The 21,501-nt window shown below is 45.0% G+C and overlaps 1 protein-coding gene across 2 annotated transcripts in view; it reads left to right on the top strand.

Moving 5' to 3' along the window:
- The first annotated feature begins 2,846 nt into the window (after positions 1 to 2,846).
- Positions 2,847 to 21,501, top strand: part of LOC147013064 (netrin-G1-like) — a 247,762-nt gene continuing 229,107 nt past the window's right edge. The window contains exons 1-2 of one of the 2 annotated variants that reach the window (XM_085854571.1): positions 2,847 to 4,347; positions 9,268 to 9,378. In XM_085854571.1, coding sequence (XP_085710697.1) covers positions 9,307 to 9,378 — 72 coding nt within the window. In that variant the 5' untranslated portion in view covers positions 2,847 to 4,347; positions 9,268 to 9,306. The remainder of the gene's footprint in view (positions 4,348 to 9,267; positions 9,379 to 21,501) is intronic. The other variant, XM_085854567.1, reaches the window with a different exon arrangement.

Here is a 21,501-nt window from a genome sequence, read left to right on the forward strand (position 1 = left end):
TGGCTCGGCGGCCGAAGGGTCTACAAAATGTACGGGCACGAGCAATTATAAAGCGGCCGCAGTATTTCCACGGTCACACAATGTAGCAGTCACATATGTTTTTATTTTTCGGGTAGACGCACGGGGTATTTATAAATCGTGGAGACTGAAAACGTGGGGTTGCCGTACGGTCTTTGATTTGATGTCGCACGGTCACCTTAGGGCGTTCCTGCAGCGGCCATAGAATTTTCAAGGCAGACGCAAGGCCACCGCAGGGGACCCTAAGCTGAACGTGCGGCCAGACAGACGGTAACGAATGGGTAATTTTTTTTTTCCAGTTTTTTTTTTTTCGGCTTGTCGAATTGCTACGGGGAACGTAGGAATGAAAAAAGTTATAACTCCGCGTTATAATTCCACGGTGACCTTACGGCCTGTAAAATATAGCCAGACGGCGTAGGGCCATCTGAGGCCACCTCAGTTTCTCTGCGGCCGCCGCACGTTTCTGTCAATTCAGAGGGCGTATGGTCACCGTATCCTCGCCGTAGAGCAAATGTGACTGAGGCCTAAAGTATGGATCGACACACGAGAGATGCTTTCACGAGGACTTCCACCGACAAACTGAATGAACAAAGCGCGAAGATGCGGCTCGAACAGGTGGGGGAGACACGTGAACAAACATGAATGCTACATTGTGTTCGGTTTTTTAAAAATGTATTAGGTTTTTAGGGCAAAATTTTCTCGAAAAAATTGTTCGGATTCCAATTTGTTCAAATAATGGGGCGTTCGGATTCTGGGGGAACCACAGTATATTATAGTTATAGTATTGTTGCGAATTCGCGCCCGCCGGCGTGCGAGCGGCCACGTAACTCGAATCGCGGCACGTCGCCCACCGGACGGACAATTCTGTCGTGACCCTGTCGGACTAATGCCGGGATCTAGTCACGGGTGGGCCTTTCGGCCTCACCACGATCGTGCCAATCGGCCCCCCGCGTGGGATAGGGTTGTTCGCCAAATTCGACCTACCTAAGTACTCACACGGAGGGTAGACCGGGCGATCACACCTCGCCGCAGGTCGACTCCGGACACGGGCCACTTAAGCGACCCGTTCCATACTATCGGGATAACCGAGCGGTGTTATTGTCGGCCTCGACGGTTCCGATTAATTATCGGGTGTATTAAGCCCACTACCAACCCTTTACGTGAAGCAAGATGGAGATTCAATTAAAGAAAAGACGAAGCGAAACGGGAAAACAGTTCAACATGAGGCACATTTCTTCCGTGGAACACGAAGAGCACACATGTACAATTACAACAATTATGCACCAAAAGCAGATGTTACAAAAGAAACACAACAATGCAGATCTACTACCGACTACGCGAGCACACGGCAACACTTACACAGTTTTACTTTACAGATGGCGCCGACAACACATTTACTCAAAAGCAAAAGAAAAGGGCCACCCTCAAAGACAAGGGGGGCAGATGGGGCCTGTGGGCCGCGAGACCGGGTGGATCCTACCCGTGTCTTGTGATGAGCCGCAAATGTCGCGGCGCGGCGGTTCCCCGACTCCGTGCTCCTTCGCGGGTTTCGTTGGCACTGCTTGGAGTGGGGTGGGAACGGGGCCCCCTTTTCGCACTATCTCAGCGCGGGGGGAAAAGGGGGGGAATTGTTGATGCTCTGGGGAAAGAGGATAGCTGGTTTGCTTGGGTCCCGCAACGAGCGACTCCTCTGCGACCTCGTCGCCGACCGCCGTCTTCCTTGCCTCGGACCTGAGCTATTCGACCTCCTCCCCAATTCTCCTCAGCCGACTGCAGCAAACCACCTCGACCGCGCTCCAGGCTTCCCCTCTTTGCAGCTCCCCGACAGACTCCGAACCCCGACAGACTGCCACTCTCCAGACCCGACTTGACTCACGGCTCCACAGACTGCTCCTCTGCAGACCCGACTTGACTGCCTCGACCTTTTCTCCAAATCTCACTGCCTCCAACTCCCTCCGACCCAAAGTGACTAAATTCGCCCCGCGCTCGGCGCTTTATAGTCCAGCAGGAGAACCCATATGCAAATTTCTGGATCAGAACGAGCTCGGGGGTGGAGCCACGCTCGCCCATTGGATGGAGAAAAAGGGGCGTGAGTCTCCCCTGATCCTCGAATTTGCATATATCGATTCTACTCTGACGTGCCTGGAGGCGGGGCCAAACCGCCCCGCGCTTGCTGATTGGACGGATCAGAAGTGGGCATGTATCATTCCTGATCCGACTTCTCGGAAAGGCCGCTATTTGCACCCGCAGCTCGGCGCACGTTCCGCACGAGGCCAGGACAGCCTGACGCTCGGTGCCCACAAGCAGTGCGGGAATGGCTGCAGAAGGAGAGGCGAAGGTGGTGGAGGGTTTAAAGTGCTGGTCCATGGCCATGGCGACGTTTGGAATGGCGGTGATGCGATGTTTGCGGGAGCGAGTTGTGAAGGTAAAGGTCGTGGCTGTTGGCGTTGTTGTTGTTGTGAAGCGGCGTTGCGGTTGGTGGTTGTTGTGTGATGGCGGTTGAGACGTGGTTGGTTCAAAATAAAGATAGAACAGAAAAACGGCTATCTTAAAGGGTCGCAGCCAGAATGAATCACATTTATTCCCTCTAAACAACGGGTTTGGGGCTAACTACACATGTACTTATAGAAATATCTCACCTACAGGACCTGAATGGTGGTTTGCGAATTTCCTCAACCGCAACAGTATATTCAGTTATACAGTAAGTCCTCGCTAACCGGAAGTTTGCATATCGTAGTTTCGATTATTCGTAATTTAGTTTTAATAACCAATTTTTCAATTACCGCAAACATTTTATGCCTATCGTAATGTCACTGCAAGGAAAAACGCAAAAAAAAAGTTTCAAACTGCCTGCAAAAAACAACAATCACACAGGATGCGCATAAACACACTTTCACTTTACTGCGCATGTACTGTATGCTGTACTGTACGTATTCTCTTCATGCTCGCCTGCATACCTTCCAGTATGAATCCCAAGCGACCCGCAAGTCTTTTGCCGAGCACACCTCGTTTCAAGAGACAACGAAAGGCTGTCACATTGCAGGTGAAATTGGATATAATTAAAAGACATGAACGAGGTGAAGGGACAACAGAAATCGGCCGCGCGCAGCAATCGCTGCATCGACTGTACATTCGATCGTTCAAAGTTCGGCAAAGATAAAGAAAATATCACAGATTGCGACCAGTTCGAGTGCAACGACACTAACGAGAATGAGAGATGGTGCCATGCACAACATGGAGCGTTTATTATGTGTGTGGATAGAAGATCAAACTAAACGTCGCATGCCTTTATCTCTTGTTGTGATACAAGAAAAAGCGCGTCGTTTGTTAGGGCATTGACCCACGATTACGTGATCAATTACTTCTCCAATCATGTTGAGAAGTATCTCCAAGGAGAACAACATTGACAACTAATCTTTGCTGCTTGTAGACAATGCTCCTGCCCATCCTCAGCAAATGGAAGACTGGTGTGAAAACGTGCAGGTAGTATTTTTACCACCAAATACTACCTCACTTTTACAGCCTATGGATCAGGGAGTTATTGCTGCTTTTAAAGCCCATTATGTTAAACATACCATGCTGCAGCTTATCAAAAAAATTTATAAGGACAAGCTATCAATCAAGGAGTTTTGGCGAACATACAACATAAAAATGGCTTTGGAAAACATTGAGGATTCATGGGCGGAGGCGAGTGCCTCCACAATGAACGCTGTGTGAAAGAAAGTGTGGCCTGAGTGTGTCCACAATTTCACGGGGTTTTCTGATGTTCCGTTGATTACAAGTCAAATTGTAGACCTGGCGCAGGAGTCTGGTTTTGAAGAGGTTGACGAAGAGGACGTGGATGACTTACTGGAGTCTCATGCAGAACCCTTAAGCAATGAAGATCTTATGGAGTTGGAACAGCAGTGGGCTCTTGTGGAAGAAGAAGATGCTGTGACACCTTTATCCGAGCATCTCACCATGAAAAACCTCAGCCAAATCCTCAGCTCGTTTGAAAGTGCCATAGAATTTGTTATCGAGCAAGATCCAAATCTTGAAAGGAGCACTGATTTTAGCCGTGTTGTTAATGATGCCCTTTTTTGCTACAAGGAATTTTATGCAGCAAAGAAAAAGAAAGCCATCCAGCCCACTCTCCATGCATTTTTCAAGCCAAAAGATTCAGCACCAACTCCATCCACCATCCAGGATGCTCCTTCAACTAGCTGCCAAGAGACCGTTCCCGCTGGTGAAGAAAGTGACAGCACAGTGTCAAGTGAAGAGGGGGACGATTCTGCCACTCCGCAAGTGTGACTTGTCCACCGCAATCAACTCCGTTCCTCCAGCCTCGGGGTAAGTCGCCACGACTCGAGGAGTGTGTTTTGTTTATTTGTGTTTATGTCCAAAAAATTCCGAGCCAAAAACACATCCCCCCTTTAACACATTGGTTTCTATGGGAAAATATGTTTTGTTTAACACAGTTTCGCTTATCATAAGGTTTTCCAGGAACGCAACCCTTGCGAAAAGCGAGGACTTACTGTATATACTGGTATATTTTTATTTCAGTAAAAACAAGTGAAATCCTTCAATACAGCGCGTGTGGTGAAGCAAATGAGTACACTCGTGTTAAAATATGCAATTTATGCTTTTTCAGTTGAAAAACAATTAAAAAGCGTACTTAATATTTGAAATGTAAAAATCTTGTTATTATTGTGATAAGCACCTTTATATATAACAGAAGGAATGAAATCGTTCGATACAGCGCGGCAGGAGGCCGCAAAAGAATGATTGTAAGTAAATTTCAACTCCTAATGCATGACGAAACACTTGTTTATGGCTAATATTAAAGAGAATGATGGCATAAGAAGAACTTGGCCTGGAATCCTCGTGCATAACACCGCCCACACAACACACGTGGTGTCCTTTGACCAATCAGGAGCAGTGTCGTTACAGTATCGTTTCCTTCAGCTCGATTGGTCTTGTCCTGCACGTGATGTTTTCGGGGTTTTTTTTTTTGTTCTTGTTGAATCTGAGGAGATTATTTTTTCGTTCTTGTTGTAAGTAAATTTCAACTACTAATGCATGATGAAACACTTGTTTATGGCTAATAATAAAGAGAATGATGGCATAAGAAGAACTTAGCTTTCTGCGTTCGGTGCAAAATGCCATGGTGGACGGAAATGACGTCTTTCGTTCGTTCGTTCGTACATGAGGGGAGCGTTTCTTCGTTTTTTTTCCGTCAAGCAATAAATTAAATGGTTTTCACATATATAACACATTAGTTTCACAAATTTCCATTGAAATACTCAGGTATTTCCGTCGAGGTTACGCACTGCATCTACCGGACGGCCGTCATTGGCTGTCTTGAGGCACGTGGGGGGAGGGGGGGCAGGGGACACCGGACCCACCGGAGATGTGCTCGACGACTCCGGGGACATTCCAAACTCGGTGCAATTGTATACAGCGCACGCACTGTAAAAAGAACTGGTATATATACCCACTCGTTACCGTCCGTCTGGCCGCACGTTCGCCTTAGGGTCGCCTTGTGGGCACCTTGAGGTCTCCTTGCGTCTGCCTTGAAAATTCTATGGCTGCCGCAGCGACGCCCCAAGGTCACCGTGCGACATCAAATCAAAGACCGTACGGCACCCCCACGTTTTCGGTCTCCACGATTTCTAAATACGCTGTGCGGCTCCCCGAAAAATAAAAACATATGTGACTGCTACATTGTGTGACCGTGGAAATACTGCGGCCGCCGTATAATTGCTCGTGGCCGCAGATTTTGGAGACCCCACGGCCGCCGTGGCAAATGTGACCTAGACCTGAACGAGGGTGTGTCATGGCTGCTGATGTAGTGCCCCTGTAGGTTAGAGCAGTAATTTGGAATTTGGCCAGAATGCCGGGGATCGCCCCACTACTCTTCACGAAGGACACCACAAAGGGATCTTTAATGTCCACCAACTAATTCCATCGGTTGCGACACCCAGTTTAACATCCATCTGAGGGACAACACACACATTGACGAATCACCCTGCGCAGGTGAAACGTCGGGATGACGGTTTATAGCTGGGTTGAGATTCGAGATTCGAACCCAGGCTCGACAGCTTAGAGCGAGCGTCCTGCTGTGGAGTGGGGATACATTGATTTGTAACCACTGAAAACATTTTTCAACTATTTCTTCAACTCGTAGTTCGCTTTACTCATTATAATCCTCTAATTTATTTGCCTTCCAAAATCTGGGGAATTCTCCACCGAGAACTGAGCCGTGGTTGCCACGCCCACTGCTCACGCCACAGAGCTTTGAAATTACAAGTGCGTGCCCGTACGTGCAAAAAAAAAGAAAAAAAAGAACAATAAGAATTATGTCAATTGTGATGTCATAGCATTGTGTCCTGTCATTAGTTTGGTAAATAAATGGCCATAACTTGGGAACCACTTGTCTGATTAATATCAAACCTTGAAAAGGAACATCCACAGGTCCCTGGCAATATACCGGGCAAGTTTCAATTAGATCGGACCAGTGGTTGTCGAAAAACAGCTGTCACAGACACACACAGACACACACACACACACACACACACACACACACACACACACACAGACACACAAACACACACACACACACACAAACACGCACAGACACACACAAAGAGAGACACACACACACACACACACACACACACACACAGACACACACACAGCCACAAACACAAACATGCACAGACACACACGCACAAACACACGCACACACACAGACACACACAGACACACAGACACACACAGACACACAAACACACACAGACACACACACACAAACACACACACACACACACACACTGACACACACACACACAGAGACAGACACACACACACACACACGTAATGAAGACACACACACACGGAATGAAGACACACACACACGTAATGAAGACACACACACACAGACACACACACACACACACACAGACACACACATAGACACACACACACAGACACACACAGACACACACACAGACACACACAGACACACACACAGACACACACACAGACACACACACAGACACACATAAACACACACACACACAGACACACACACAGACACACACACAGACACACACACACAGACACACACACACAGACACACACACACAGACACACACACAGACACACACACACAGACACACACACACAGGCACACACAGACAGACACACACAGACAGTCACACACAGACACACACACACACACCACACACACGCACAGACACACACAGAGAGAGACACACACAGACACACAAACAGACACACACACGCACAGACACACACGCACAGACACACACGCACAGACACACACGCACAGACACACACGCACAGACACACACGCACAGACACACACGCACAGACACACACGCACAGACACACGCACAGACACACGCACAGACACACGCACAGACACACGCAGAGACACACGCACAGACACACGCACAGACACACGCACAGACACACGCACAGACACACGCACAGACACACGCACACACAGACACACACACAGACACACAAACACACACAGACACACACACAAACACACACACACACACAAAGACAGACACACAGACACACGCACACACAAAGACACAGACAGACATACACAGACACTCTCACACACAGACACTCTCACACACAGACACACACAGACACAGACACACACACTGAGACACACACTCACACAGACACACACTCACACAGAGACTCACACACACACAGACACACTCACACAGACACACACAGACTCACACTCACACAGACACACACTCACACAGACACACACAGACACAGACACACACACACACACAGACACACACACACACATTGCTGGAATTATAGATAGATTATTTTCGTTGCACTCAATGAAGTTACACTTCGGGCATATTCTTTAATCTTTTCTTCACTCGATATAATTGTTAGAACAGAAGAAAAAGCGAAGTTTAACACTTTGGCAATTTCACATGTTCTTGTGTAAATATGGAGAAGGTGGGATCATAGCCTTGCTTAAATAAATACGTTATAAGAATCGGCAATTTCTTCACATTTTCAGATTTCACTCCACATTTCGACAATCATTTATTCCACAAGATCTTTAAAAAAAATAAAATTTGTATTCCTTGTTGAGGCTCGTATGAGAGCTAACACACAACACACAGCAAGGGGGAAAATGAGACAAGAGAGTGGGAGTGGGAGGGACAAAACAGTGGGGAACAGAGACATTAGGGGATCTGTGGAAGGGAGAGGGATGGGGTGGTGAACATGGGGTATACAAGATGGACATTACAGGGACTTTCAGGAAGAAAAGCAGGGAATTTGAAGGAGGTGGGTTTGGGGCGGATTAATGGGGGTAGAAAAGATCAAGGTTTTGGATGGGGGGGGGCGATAAGAGGTGGTGGTGAACAGCTGTTTTGAAGGCCTGGAGGGAAGAATGGGATTGAAGAGAGTGTGGGAGTTTATACCAAAGCTGGGAAAAAGAGGAAAGAAAGAGTGAAGGTTTATCAGTGATTCGTGATTTTGGAATCTTATTGTGATCTTATCCTCAAATCCGAAATCATATTTCGTTTATATACTTTAATTAGAGCATGAGAGTAGATCGTGTTTCCAAGGCAAGGCTTTTTGAGATGGTTGAACCAAAATGACGGCTAAGATCCCTGCCAGGTCAGTTGGGCTGACCAAGGATAAGCCTTGCATGAAAGTAAGCCATTAATTATATTAAAAAAGGGTGTTTAAATTTACCAAAATACCCAGTTTTCATTCACACACTCCCTTGGAGTTCCCTTAGTGTGCATGCAAAGTTTTGGGTCGCGACATTCCATTGTTTAGATGTTATGGAGGGGACACACACACATTGACACACTGACATTTATTATTCTCGATAAATTCGAAAAGATTATCATGTTAGTTACCTCTATTACCTTCACAAATTAACAGACACCACACATGGAACATGTAAATGGTCATGAGCACACACGCAACACTTAAATAGGTATGGACACAACAAAAAACATGGGGTGGGGATGGAATAATGTCACCCTGCAGTCCCCTTTGTAAATAAGTCATGTTTAAATTCATGTCAGCGTGTGAGTCTCTAATTTAGGAGGGGGGGGAGGTGGGGGATGGGAGCAAGATTACTTTTAAAGTTTCAGTTTATGTTGCAAATCTTGTTGAAATCAAGCAGGTGTTGAGCAGTAAAAAAAAAAAAGACTCTCCCATGTTGCTATAACGTTTCAGGCTCCCGTTAGTAGCAGTAGAGGGACGAGAGTGGAAGAAATGCCACAAGAATCGAACGACCTTCTGTGCATCACCACTGCTTGGATGCAAACCCCCAAGCATCAAGTAACAGTCAGTACCTGTGTCTGTCTGTCTCTCTCTCTCTCTCTCTCTCTCTCTCTCTCTCTCTCTCTCTCTCTCTCTCTCTCTCTTTCTCTTTCTCTTTCTCTTTCTCTTTCTCTTTCTCTTTCTCTTTCTCTTTCTCTTTCTCTTTCTCTTTCTCTTTCTCTTTCTCTTTCTCTTTCTCTTTCTCTTTCTCTTTCTCTTTCTCTTTCTCTTTCTCTTTCTCTTTCTCTTTCTCTTTCTCTTTCTCTTTCTCTTTCTCTCTCAGCTTCATCCGCAATTGCATTGCATTGCATTATATTGCAGTGGCAGAGGTAGCACGCTTGACAGACCTTTGAGTTTCCCATAGCTTGGGTTCGATCCCTGACCCGACCCGACCATAAGCTGTCAGGTTGGTGGGCTAAAGATTGGCAATTACTGCAGTTCAACTTTTGAAAATGCCAGGTGCAGACAATAGATAAGATTAATGAAATTAGAGACTGCAGAAGACAAGGGGCAGTCTTGGAGCACGTGAAAATGATCTGGGGGTGATAAAAGATACCATGGTGGCAAAGAGGGGGACGTCGGAAGGGGGCGGTGTAGCAGACAGCACATTGCCAGCCTGCCATAAACAAAGCTAATAGAGTTTTAAGTTGTGTTCGCAGGGACATAAATTATAAATCAAAAGAGGTAGTGTTTCAAGAACGCATACTCAAGAACATATATTGGCTGGTACCTTGTCAGGGGTGCATTTAATATTGTAACCCCTCAAATGCTCCGGAAAATGTTGCACAGAACCTGGTGCAGAATCATCCTTTGTCATGAGAATGACAATACGCAACCAGATCCATTGGATGCATGAGCAATGCAGCATTATTAAAAGGATATGCAACAAACACATAACTGTATTGGAGATAAAGCCTAATTGGTTGCAAAGGGGCGACGAGACATCGTGCACACCCTGCAGGTTGATTCCGGGGCTTTTCCGGAAATAAGACTAAGTGATGAGGAGCTGCTGAAGGCGACAAGATTTTTTACATTAGAAAGGAGGTGATTGCTAGGTTTTTGATAGAAATGTTTCAGATAATGAGGGGTATGGGCAAAATAATTGCCAATTGTTGTTCCCAGCTTGCCGGCTTGATGACAGAAGACGCCATTTGTATTTTTGCCATCTTCATCCCTACCTCGTTTAGAATTTCGTGCGGGCACGGGCAATTTGCTAGTTACAGAAAATATCCAAAAACAACATGGACACGTTCTACAGTACATTAGCATTTGGTATATGAGCCCTTTCCTTTATACAAAATGTGAAACCATGTTTTCATTCTCCCACAGAGTTTTTTTTTTTCCAATATAAACCTGTTAAATGCTGTTCCAAATATCCTGGAGCACTTTCCACAATTCATCCAAGGTGTTTGAGTGCCTCTTCACTTTACAAATGTTACATACTAGCACAAACACTCTTATTGGTATGTGAATGTGACTGGTTTCAGATGATGTAACCCAATAGATAGCCTATATAGTCTCGTTGATGTTCCTATTACGTTTTTGTATGGACAGAGGCATCTTTGAGAGCGTTCCATCAGCATATTTACGTTCCAAATAGGGTTTCACCATGTTGGCTGCATGCTTCGGTCATTGCCATGTTGGAAGATTAATTCTCGCTCATTGAGATGTGTTCCTGGGGGAATGGCATGATGGATCAGAACCTGCCTGTACCTGCCTGTACCTGTCAGCAGTCAGTGTACATTCAATTCGATATAAATCTCAGACACTCTTAACTGAGATGTAGCACCAAACTTGCATTGATCCATCCCCATGCTTCACTGTAGTTGTTGTACACTATGGGCATTTCATTTTTATACGGCATACAATTATATCACACAGCCTGGTGTTGGCTTCATGGTTAGGGTGGCGGCTTGGGATCCTAGGGTCCTGAGTTCAAATCCCCTTGTCTATTGAATTCATACCAGGTGGGGTTGACTCTGCCCGGCATCCTTCTGAGGTCGGCAAAATGAGTGCCAGCTTGCTGGTATCCTGTGGCGGAGTGGCGACCCGTCCAGGATTGCACCCAATAGCCAAGGAGACTGCTTAGACAGCACCAATGCTCTACACAGAGTATGGTCCCAATAGATGGATGGATGGATCCAGCCTTTACACTCCATAGTGGTCATGTTGCATCTTCTCCATCTGCCCACTGAGTATCTCTCAAAAGACATGAAAGTTTTCGCCGAGGTGGTCAACGATGTCCCTCAGAGGTGCATCATTTTTTTGGTCATGGAAATTTATTTTCTAATGTCACCAATTATGCCTTTAGTCTGCGTGAAGCCTGATGTGGGGTTAACGGTGAAGAGATCTTAGGGTCCTGAGTTTGAGCCCATTTTAACCGTTCAATTAACACCGGGTGGGGTTGACTCAGCCTGCCATCCTTCCGAGGTTGGTGAAACGAGTACCAGTGTACTGGTAACAGAGGGAACAGTATCATAAGCATAGCCACACACCCAAAAATTATGCAACCAGCAGCCACAGGCTGTACATGATCGCCAGCTCATCTGTGTGAATCAATGCCATCACCATAAAAGCAGTTTTCAAGTCCTCCTCTGGAACTTCTTCCCCTTTTCAGGCAGCAATTATGAGTCGCTCCAGAGCATGAATCACAGGTGATGTATTGTCCGTTATTCGCTGCTTTAGTGTATTGAAGACCATATCAATGACTCAGCAGTATCTTTATCGATAGTGTTCATGAGGTACGTCATAAGCATGTGAACGCCTGGTCTATGCGTATGTCGGATGACAGCTGATGGGATGCCATCAAGGTTACTCAATTTGTATTGTCATGCTGGAAGTCAGGCATTATTCAAAGTTGTTTTTTTTTTCAATGTGACCACTCATTTGCCGCCCCCCCTTGCCCCCTTCCAGGATAGATTTCCCCGTTTGCATTTCACACCCAGTTTCTCCTCAGTAGTCATAATTATTTCCAATAAAAACAACGATGTCAGTCCGAATTGAGGACACAGCCGCCAACCGCAACTTAAAAATTGAACGTGTACATTTTACATTTAAATACAGTAGACTAGGCATAAGTTGTCACCATCGGGACCGAGAAAAAAGTGATGACTTAGAAATGTGACGACTTACGCGTATGCGAACATTCATGATGACTGTGGGGTGAAGGATGAAGTCGCGCGTGGCCTGGACACGTATGTGTGAGAGCCGGCTATTGTACCAAAAGGAAAACACAATCCTCGGGGCATAGGTGGGGGTTCATTGGTGAGTTGGAAAGTGATCAAGCAAAGATGGAATTCATGAATCAGTTTATCAAAAGTAAAGATAATGAACAACTGTAACACAACAACTTCGCCTGCTTGTCACCATGATGGGATTGACCAACGAACCCCAGAGACTTTTCTGGCAGCATCTGCCAGAAAAGCCCAGTCTCATCGGCATTGTACACGTCCCAAGGCTGATACCTTTCCAAGATGTCTTTCAATTTGCCATCCTTCCAGTCGTGCACCACTGCCGAATCCACGCTGCCTGATTCGCCGCACTTCTTGACCTTGCCGATTCCCCACCTCACTTTGAATATGTCTATCCAGTGCATCGGCAAGGTCTCGGCAGCATCATGCCCGAGGTCCGCAGCGAACTTACGTGCCTTCAGCAGCAACATTTCACCGTCCAACCGAATATTTGGCTGAGCCGACATTTGCCGAAAACAGATGATGAGCGCGTCATCGACATCTTCAAAGGACACACATTTCACGCGTTTCACACTTACCACCGGCCTCGCGATCTTCTCCACTTGTCCAAACATCGTGCCCTTATTCTTCAAGATATCGTTCAATGTCTGACGTTTGATGTCCAACTTCTCAGCTATGGCTGTTTTCTTCATCAGTGGGTTTGCCTCGCAAAACTGGATAATGTCGTATTTTTCTTGGTAGGTTTTAGTTGTAAGCTTACGCTTAGTCGCCATTGTCCTGCCTGCAATGCGATCAACGTGTGTACGCAGTTATAAATAGCCTATCACTGGCGGTGTAAAACAATGAGCGAGCATCACGATTCCATGAAATCGGGATTCTCACGAGGCAGCAGTTCCGTGTGACGAGTTTGGAGTGGTAATTTACTTGAGTTTCCATTACGTGGGAACGGACAACATCTGACGACTTAGACGAAGTGACGACTTAGAGATGACGACTTACACAGGGATGACCCTTTATTCATAGGGATTTAACATGAGATAAATTCGGGACTTTTTGACGCTGCCGACTTAGGCGAAGTGACGAGTTACACGCTGCCGACTTACGCCTAGTCTACTGTAACTCACAAAACATATATAAATAAACAAATATGTAGGTAATGGTGAGGGCAAACTGTATGTAATTAAATAATTCACTGTACTATATGTGGGTGGCAATGATGGTGAAGTGTAAATAAATATATAAATACATCAAGGTTGCATCTAGGTGGTGGAGATCCTAGGGTCCTGAGTTTTATTTACTTATCTACACAAAAAAGTGTATATAAATAAATAAACTAGATATTTACCCATTCTGCGGGTGGGAACACAATGCGAACTTGAAGTGCAGTGCAATCATTCCTGAAGCTAAACTGACTCAACTGATACAGCCAGTAGTTATGTGGTGTAAAGTGGTTTGCCATGTGTATATGTTCACAGCAATAACTTCAGTTCAACTGCATACTTTACTGAGGAGCTCATAGAACCCCTCACCCCATACAGTGTTGAGAAAAAGGACATGAGAAGGGTTACCCCCTCCTTATTTTGACGAGGTTAGCTCATGCGTTGCATTTCTGGGCACTGCCATTTTGGTTGAATCTAGATGTTCCCCCACCCCGAGAGCGGTAAATTTGATTGGTCGAGACGGCGTAGAATTTGGTCAAAGTACTGCTAAACTGAAGGTTGTTGGACGCGCAAACAAGGCGACTTGTGTTCTCGTGCTCAAAATATACATTTCATTTGAAAGAAATCAAGTTTTAAAGGCTGTACAAAAACAAACAAACAAACAAATTATTGATTCAGAAGTTTACTGCCGTTTATGCATTTGGAATACACCGTCAACGATAACATTGAAACTAGGCTCCTTCAATAAATAGATAAACTCATAAACTCATGTATTTAATTAATTTGGTGTCGATAGTCCTGTTTATTCAAAGCCATCCAATGGTTATTACAAGAGAGTATAAGAAGATGCCTTCCTCCCCTGCCCCCCCCTCTCGTTAGTCCCGCTCCCACACAAAGTGTTCCCTCTCCATGCCCAAGAGCTTCAACAACAATGAGAAGGCAACAAATTTATCATCCAACAGAGGATTTCCAACACTTCCAAAACGGCATCTCCTGCTAATTCCATCTCCTTTCAATACACACTTCCCACTCACTCTTCCATTAAACACATCACCTCAGCACTCCATCAAAACCCTGCTTCCAACACTATATTTAGCATACCTGTAGATAATTACTACATCTTAGTAATCCTGCTTTAAAACGTCCTACATGTATCGTAAGCCTCGATGTGCGTCTCAGTGTCTCGCACAACCCCTCAAAACCATTATTATGTCAACACACCTCTAGTTCCCAATTCGATTAAACACATCTGCTTTAAATCCTATTTCAAGCACACCTTCCTCACGCCATTGCATTTCACACAACTACTTGCACAAAACTTAATTAAGCATACCTCTTCGTAATTCAATCTTATACACACCTGATTATGTACAAGGTCGGGGCTCATGGAGGAGCTACGCACAAATCCTTTCACTCCACCTGATAATTTATTCAATGGGCCCTTGGTGATTCAAACCTGTTATTGAGCGATAATTGGTGTCTCAAAAGGGTCTAAGTCAATGACAGTCTCGGAGAGATCATATGGATGCATCAGGTATTTTCACATGACGTCATCAGGAATTTTTGTGCATACAGGTGGGTCGAGCTTCTTAAGTTGAGATAACCTATCTGAAGGAACCAGAATCAGCAATTTGTTAAATTCATCTTCCTGATATTCTTGTAGGTGAGAAGGAAGTAGCTGGTCACAATGGTATTGGATTGAACAACACGTGGTTCGGTGGGACACTCACATGCTGCATTAAGGCGTTGAAGGTCTTCCATGTGTTGTCGTAACAATGGTTTTGGGTCGAAGTGAATCAAACAGTATTGTACCGGTCCTGCCATCCACCAACAGAAAGATGAATAATGAGACCCAGGGAGATGAGTCGCAGAGACCCTGAGAAAAACGAATAGGAGAGAAGCCCCCACTCTTCTTCCCCCCCCCCTCCGGAAGGCATGAATAATGGATCAGATGGTGAATCAAAAATTTATCAATGAATAAATAAATAAAAATAACGTGTTTGCTCTGTAGTCCGCGGTCGGGGTTGTGCTCTCGTCCGGAGGAGGCGCCTCCGTCACCGTTCTCACAGAAGCGTTGACTGAGAGCCAGTGATCCGGACGGTGCTCAGGCTAGAGTGTCGAGTTGAAGGAACTTTATCCTCTCGAGAAGGACACTGGGCACGAGGACACAGTACCTTAGGTGAGGTGGATCCAGCATTTTCCAGGTGAGGTGGATCCAGTACCTTAGGTGAGGTGGATCCATCCAAATAAAGTACTTATCAACAATATAGGTATAACGTCTTTCTACCTGTCTCATGAATATCCGTCACAGTCTGGACCATCTAATGTTGGGAAATTATGATTGTTTGCCACTTCCAGGACCTGCCTGCAGGTTCCGAATGCATCATTTAACTGTTTCGAGATCTCGAACCAGCAACCGCTTAAATACTGCGGTACCACAATTAACCACTTTATCTCAAACTGTTTTTATACCACTCTATCGGTTCGATAACCTTTCATGCTTTTCCAAATCCTCTTTTTAAGCTCTATTCACCTGGTCGCTCCAGCTCCAGATCTCAAGGCATTGATCTCTTTTAACCGCATCACACTCTGAATGAACATCCTTTGCCGCTCCAATCATCCTTGAGCTATATAACCGCTTCTGCATCTTGAATATTCATCGGCTTTAAACTTTCAACCTCAACACCTGTATACCTGTTTTAACGCACTTAACCACTCCTTAACTTCTTGATGTAGCTGTAATCACACTTATGGCTTCCACAACATCTTCCCCAGGAACTACCCGTTGGGTTTCTATTATTTGTCAAACTGCTGATGTAACTGAGCCGTGTATAATGGAAACACCCAAATACTAATTCAATGTTCTATGGTCTGCAGTCTTAGAGTCATATTATATATTACCATCAGGGAGAGGTTGCGGTGCTTTGGATTGCTTCGACATCTTTAACCCTTTTTCCCACAAGTATATTTCTCCATGAGAGCTTAACCATTTTGAAACTAGCCAGCTGCCGTAATATGAGGCTTTTGTACCTAATACTGAACGACCTCGACACTTTTGCAAGCAAAGCCTGGTGTTGGCTTAATGGTTAAGGTGACTGGCTGAAGATCTTAGAGTCTTGAGATTGAGCCCATGTCGACTGTTGAATTAACACCAGGTGGGGTTGACTCAGCCTGTCATCTTTTCGAGGTTGGTAAAATGAGTACTCGTGTACTGGTCATAGAGGGCACTGCATCAGCGGCCCAGCTGCGCCTACAAAAAAATGATGCAACCAGCAGCCACAGGCTGCGCATGATAGCTAGCTTTTGCAGGCATATTTGGGATTAAAAGTCGAACCAAACTCAAGGACTTTGTAATGTAAAACAATCAGAGGTCAGGGGTCAAATGGCAGAGCCATTCAGCAGACATGGTGAAGTTTCTTTGATGCGTCACTCAGGGCTTCAACAAAGCCCTCTGATACAAGGAATGCTAACATTTATATGAGTAGAGAGCACCCAGAAGTAGAGACAGTATGGGCAAAGGGGGGAGGGTGTTCGTGTTCGAAACATCTTCAAATAACCGGCTTGCTCTCAAGAGTTCATACAATGATGTAATATTTCGCAACAAGAGAAATGTCTTCAGGTCAGGTGAACATCGAGATGGAGCATTTTCAATAATTAATTTACAAGGAATTTACAAGGAAATTGTACGCAGGAGGAGGCTATTCGGCCCATTATGCCTGTGCATCATTCCTGTGCGGCCTTTTGGCTGCTACACTGTTACTCATTTCGCCGACCTCGGAAGGATGACAGACTGAGTCAACCCCCAGGTGTTAATTCAGCAGAAAATGGGGCTTGAACTCAGGACCCTAAGATCCCAAGCCACCACCCGAACCACTCAGCCAACACCAGGTTAAATAATGCCTTTAACATTAACCATTCTTTTAATGCCATGAGGCTCATAGAGCTGTCAAGGCAGTCACTTTCATTTGGCTAAGGAGGACAGTCCTGGACGGGTCGCCACTCCGATGCAGGACACTCAAATGGCTTATTACCCCAGTAAGCTGGTACTCATTTTACCGACCTCGGAAGGATGACAGGCCGAGTAAACCCACCCAATGTTATTTCGACAGCTTGACAGGGGCTCAAACTCAGGACCATAACAACTTAAGCCAGCTACCTTAACCATTAAGCTAAAGCCAGGCATCATCAGGCCTTTGGATATTTAGCAATTCTATGAAATGGAGCAGCTTTTAGCACTTACCTATGACACCGACGTGGGCTGGGAGGATTAGATGTAGGACCACTCACTTCTGAGCTGTCTCGCCTGGGTTCGAATCTCAACTCAATGTGTGTGCCCTCCCTCAGATGGATGTTCCACTGCGTGTCCCACATGCTAGAATTAGTTAGTGGATGTTATGGATGTCAAGCGGTGTCCTCAATGAAAAGTTTATGAGTTATCACCTGCATCCTGAACAAATTCGTACCTTCGCATCAGGTTATGCTGCTTACTATCTCAGAGTGTATCAGAACCTTATGATTGTTGTTCGATGGTGTTGCCGTTGTGCATCACTATATATGGTGAACTGATGTCATAGAGTTCATGCATGTAAGGATACATGTCAATGACTGGTCACAAACTTTGTGAATATGTGTTATGAGGATATAAGGCTGAGTCGAAGCATAAATATCTTGAGGTTATTGACGATATCTGGAGGTTATTGACTGCAGACAGAGGTTTGAAGGTGAATTAGGTTCACAAGATCACAATCAGGCGTCGATATTGCCATTCTCCCATAACTACGCCTTCGCTTTGAGAGGGCACAGAATTGCATGTGGAGCTGTACTTCTACCTTTGAGGCTTCAACATCACATCTCACAAAGCATAAAGTGGCCTCCAATTTCCAGGTACAACGAGACATGACTCACTTGATTCCCTATCCTCATGAGTAGATTTCCAAAGTACCAGTCAACTTGTGAGTTGAGATGCAGATATAACAAAATGGATGAGCAAAGTGAGGCCCTCAGATCTTTGAAATGTGAGTTGTTATTCAACTGGAATGAAATGTTTCTCTTTTCGGTTTTCATGCCATCATATCGTCGACTCGTGCACCGAGACCAAACAAAGCCAGGTCTGGCTGGCATCAGTGGTGCGAAGAAGCAGCTAATTAGGGTGCAACAAACCTGAGTTACATGCTTAATTAATCCAGATGAAGCGAGAGAAGCATCCATGCTGGAACAAGGTATAGACACAGCCATGCAAAGGATAGACACAGCCATCAGACAATGAGTCATTGCCAAGGCAGCAGCAAAATGTTATCAGGAACAAGTGACAATGTGTATAGCAATTAAAGGTTACACAGATATTCATTGTATACACTGTGTCACCTCCACAAGAGTTAACGAAGCAATGGCATGTCATGCGAGTAAAATATAATGGGATTTATTTTCTATACTCAACCTCCAGGTATCTAATTATATGTCTTTTGAACCGTTCCATTGCCTCCAAACGCTGTATACAAAGGCAGATTGTACAGAGCAACATCCTTTTTACAGTGTACATGGCAATTGGGCATCAGCAGCAAAAGCACCACCACCACCTACCCATCTATTATGTGAAGGACAAGTGTCACTCCGTCCATGTGCAGGCTTCATTCTAAAGGGTTCCTGCTGCCCTAGGATAACAACAAGAATGACCGCACTGTGGTCACAACCTGCGACAAATTGTATTCATTTTTTCCCTCGCCACTCTTGAATCGACTTCCAATTGCTATCAATCGATATGCTGTTGAAATTTTAGAAGTAAAATCGCTTTCCTTTACTATTACCGAAAATGTAACGTTGAAGATCTACATTTCAAGCGGTGTCTGAATGCAATGCATCACCACATGCTCCAATTTCCCCCAATTTATTTTATGTCGTTTTTATTATGTAAGATGTGAATGCAAAACCTGCGACTCTATTATAGAGGTAAACAAAATAGTCTTTGGTTAATAGCGTTACGTAACGCCATTAGAAACACCCACCTGTCATGCTCCGTAATATTTGGACGTACACCCCACAAATGCTGCGGAATTTTTGAACGGCCCCTATGTATACGCAAATTACGGTCGGACGTGGTGACCTCTCATTCACGCTTTTGGTTTCCTGTACATTTATTTTATGTAAAACAAATAAATTGTACACAATAGTTGGTGGGAAAAACTTTCAAAAATAAAACGTAAACTAGCCGGGAGGCAACGATGGTTCGCGGGCATTATTGAACAATTCCACGATTAGTACAATTGAGTTAGTGGAAGTTTTTGAGGAAGCCCTACCTACCGTAAAAACCTATCTCTTCCGTCAAAATTGACCAAATCAAATGTGATTTTTTAAATGTTGTACTTATGAACATTACGCACAGCTTCCAGGAAATGAAATTGCAAGAAAAAAAGTTCAAGTAGGCGTGGCTCCGCCCACAAGGGGCGTGGGACACCCCTCATACAAAAAGACACAACTAGACCATGATATCTAGCTTGTGTCCAAGTTTCATCAAGATCGCATCAAACGTCACGGAGCTATGCAGCTCTGGAGAGAGTCACAGACAGACAGACAGACAGCCAGACACAAAGACACACAGACACACAGACACAACGAAAATAGTGGTCACTGCCGGCGCTCGCGAACCAATTGAGCGGATGGCTTTCACCAAGTGGTGGTACAGTTTTAATCATGAGTGAACAACATTTTACTCAGTTGTGGAAGAAAAAACAAAAGACGCATGCGGACGTGTCGTTAGTAACAAAGCCAATGGAAATTGGATGGTAAACAAAATTACCACAGGAACGGATTTGGGGAGGTGCATATACTGTGCGTGCTGACGGGCTTGATTAAACCTGACTAATAATATTTATTTGGCATATGACTAGATTTTTCGGGGTCCCTCATTGTGAGTAACACTCAACCCAAACAAAGCCAATGGAAATCTGATGCAACAAACCCGGGCAGTGTACATAATATCAGCAGAGGCCTGCAGGCCTGTTGTTTTCGGCCCAACAGAGAACCAAGATGGCGGCCATATTATTTTGGCTCGGTGCCATGATGGGTGGAGTTGCTATACGTAGCAGGAATAGTTGCTATACGCAGCAGGAATAGTTGCTATACGCAGCAGGAATAGTTGCTATACGTAGCAGGAATAGTTGCTATACGCAGCAGGAATAGTTGCTATACGCAGCAGGAATAGTTGCTATACGCAGCTGGAATAGTTGCTATACGCAGCAGGAATAGTTGCTATACGCAGCAGAAATAGTTGCTATACGCAGCAGGGATAGTTGCTATACACAGCAGGAATAGTTGCAATACGCAGCAGGAATAGTTGCTATACGCAGCAGGAATAGTTGCTATACGCAGCAGGAATAGTTTCTATATGCAGCAGGAATAGTTGCTATACGCAGCAGGAATAGTTGCTATATGCAGCAGGAATAGTTGCAATGCGCAGCAGGAATAGTTGCAATATGCAGCAGGAATATTTGCTATACACAGCAGGAATAGTTGCTATACGCAGCAGGAATAGTTGCTATACGCAGCAGGAATAGTTGCTATATGCAGCAGAAATAGTTGCAATACGCAGCAGAAATAGTTGCTATACACAGCAGGAATAGTTGCTATCCGCAGCAGGGATAGTTGCTATACGCAGCAGGAATAGATGCTATACGCAGCAGGAATAGTTGCTATACGCAGCAGGAATAGTTGCTATATGCAGCAGGAATAGTTGCTATATGCAGCAGGAATAGTTGCTATATGTAGCAGGAATAGTTGCTATACGCAGCAGGAATAGTTGC

The sequence above is a fragment of the Eptatretus burgeri genome, chromosome 14, assembly GCF_056783735.1.
Source record: "Eptatretus burgeri isolate ZD-2024b chromosome 14, Ebu_testis_v1, whole genome shotgun sequence".
NCBI lineage: Eukaryota > Metazoa > Chordata > Myxini > Myxiniformes > Myxinidae > Eptatretus > Eptatretus burgeri.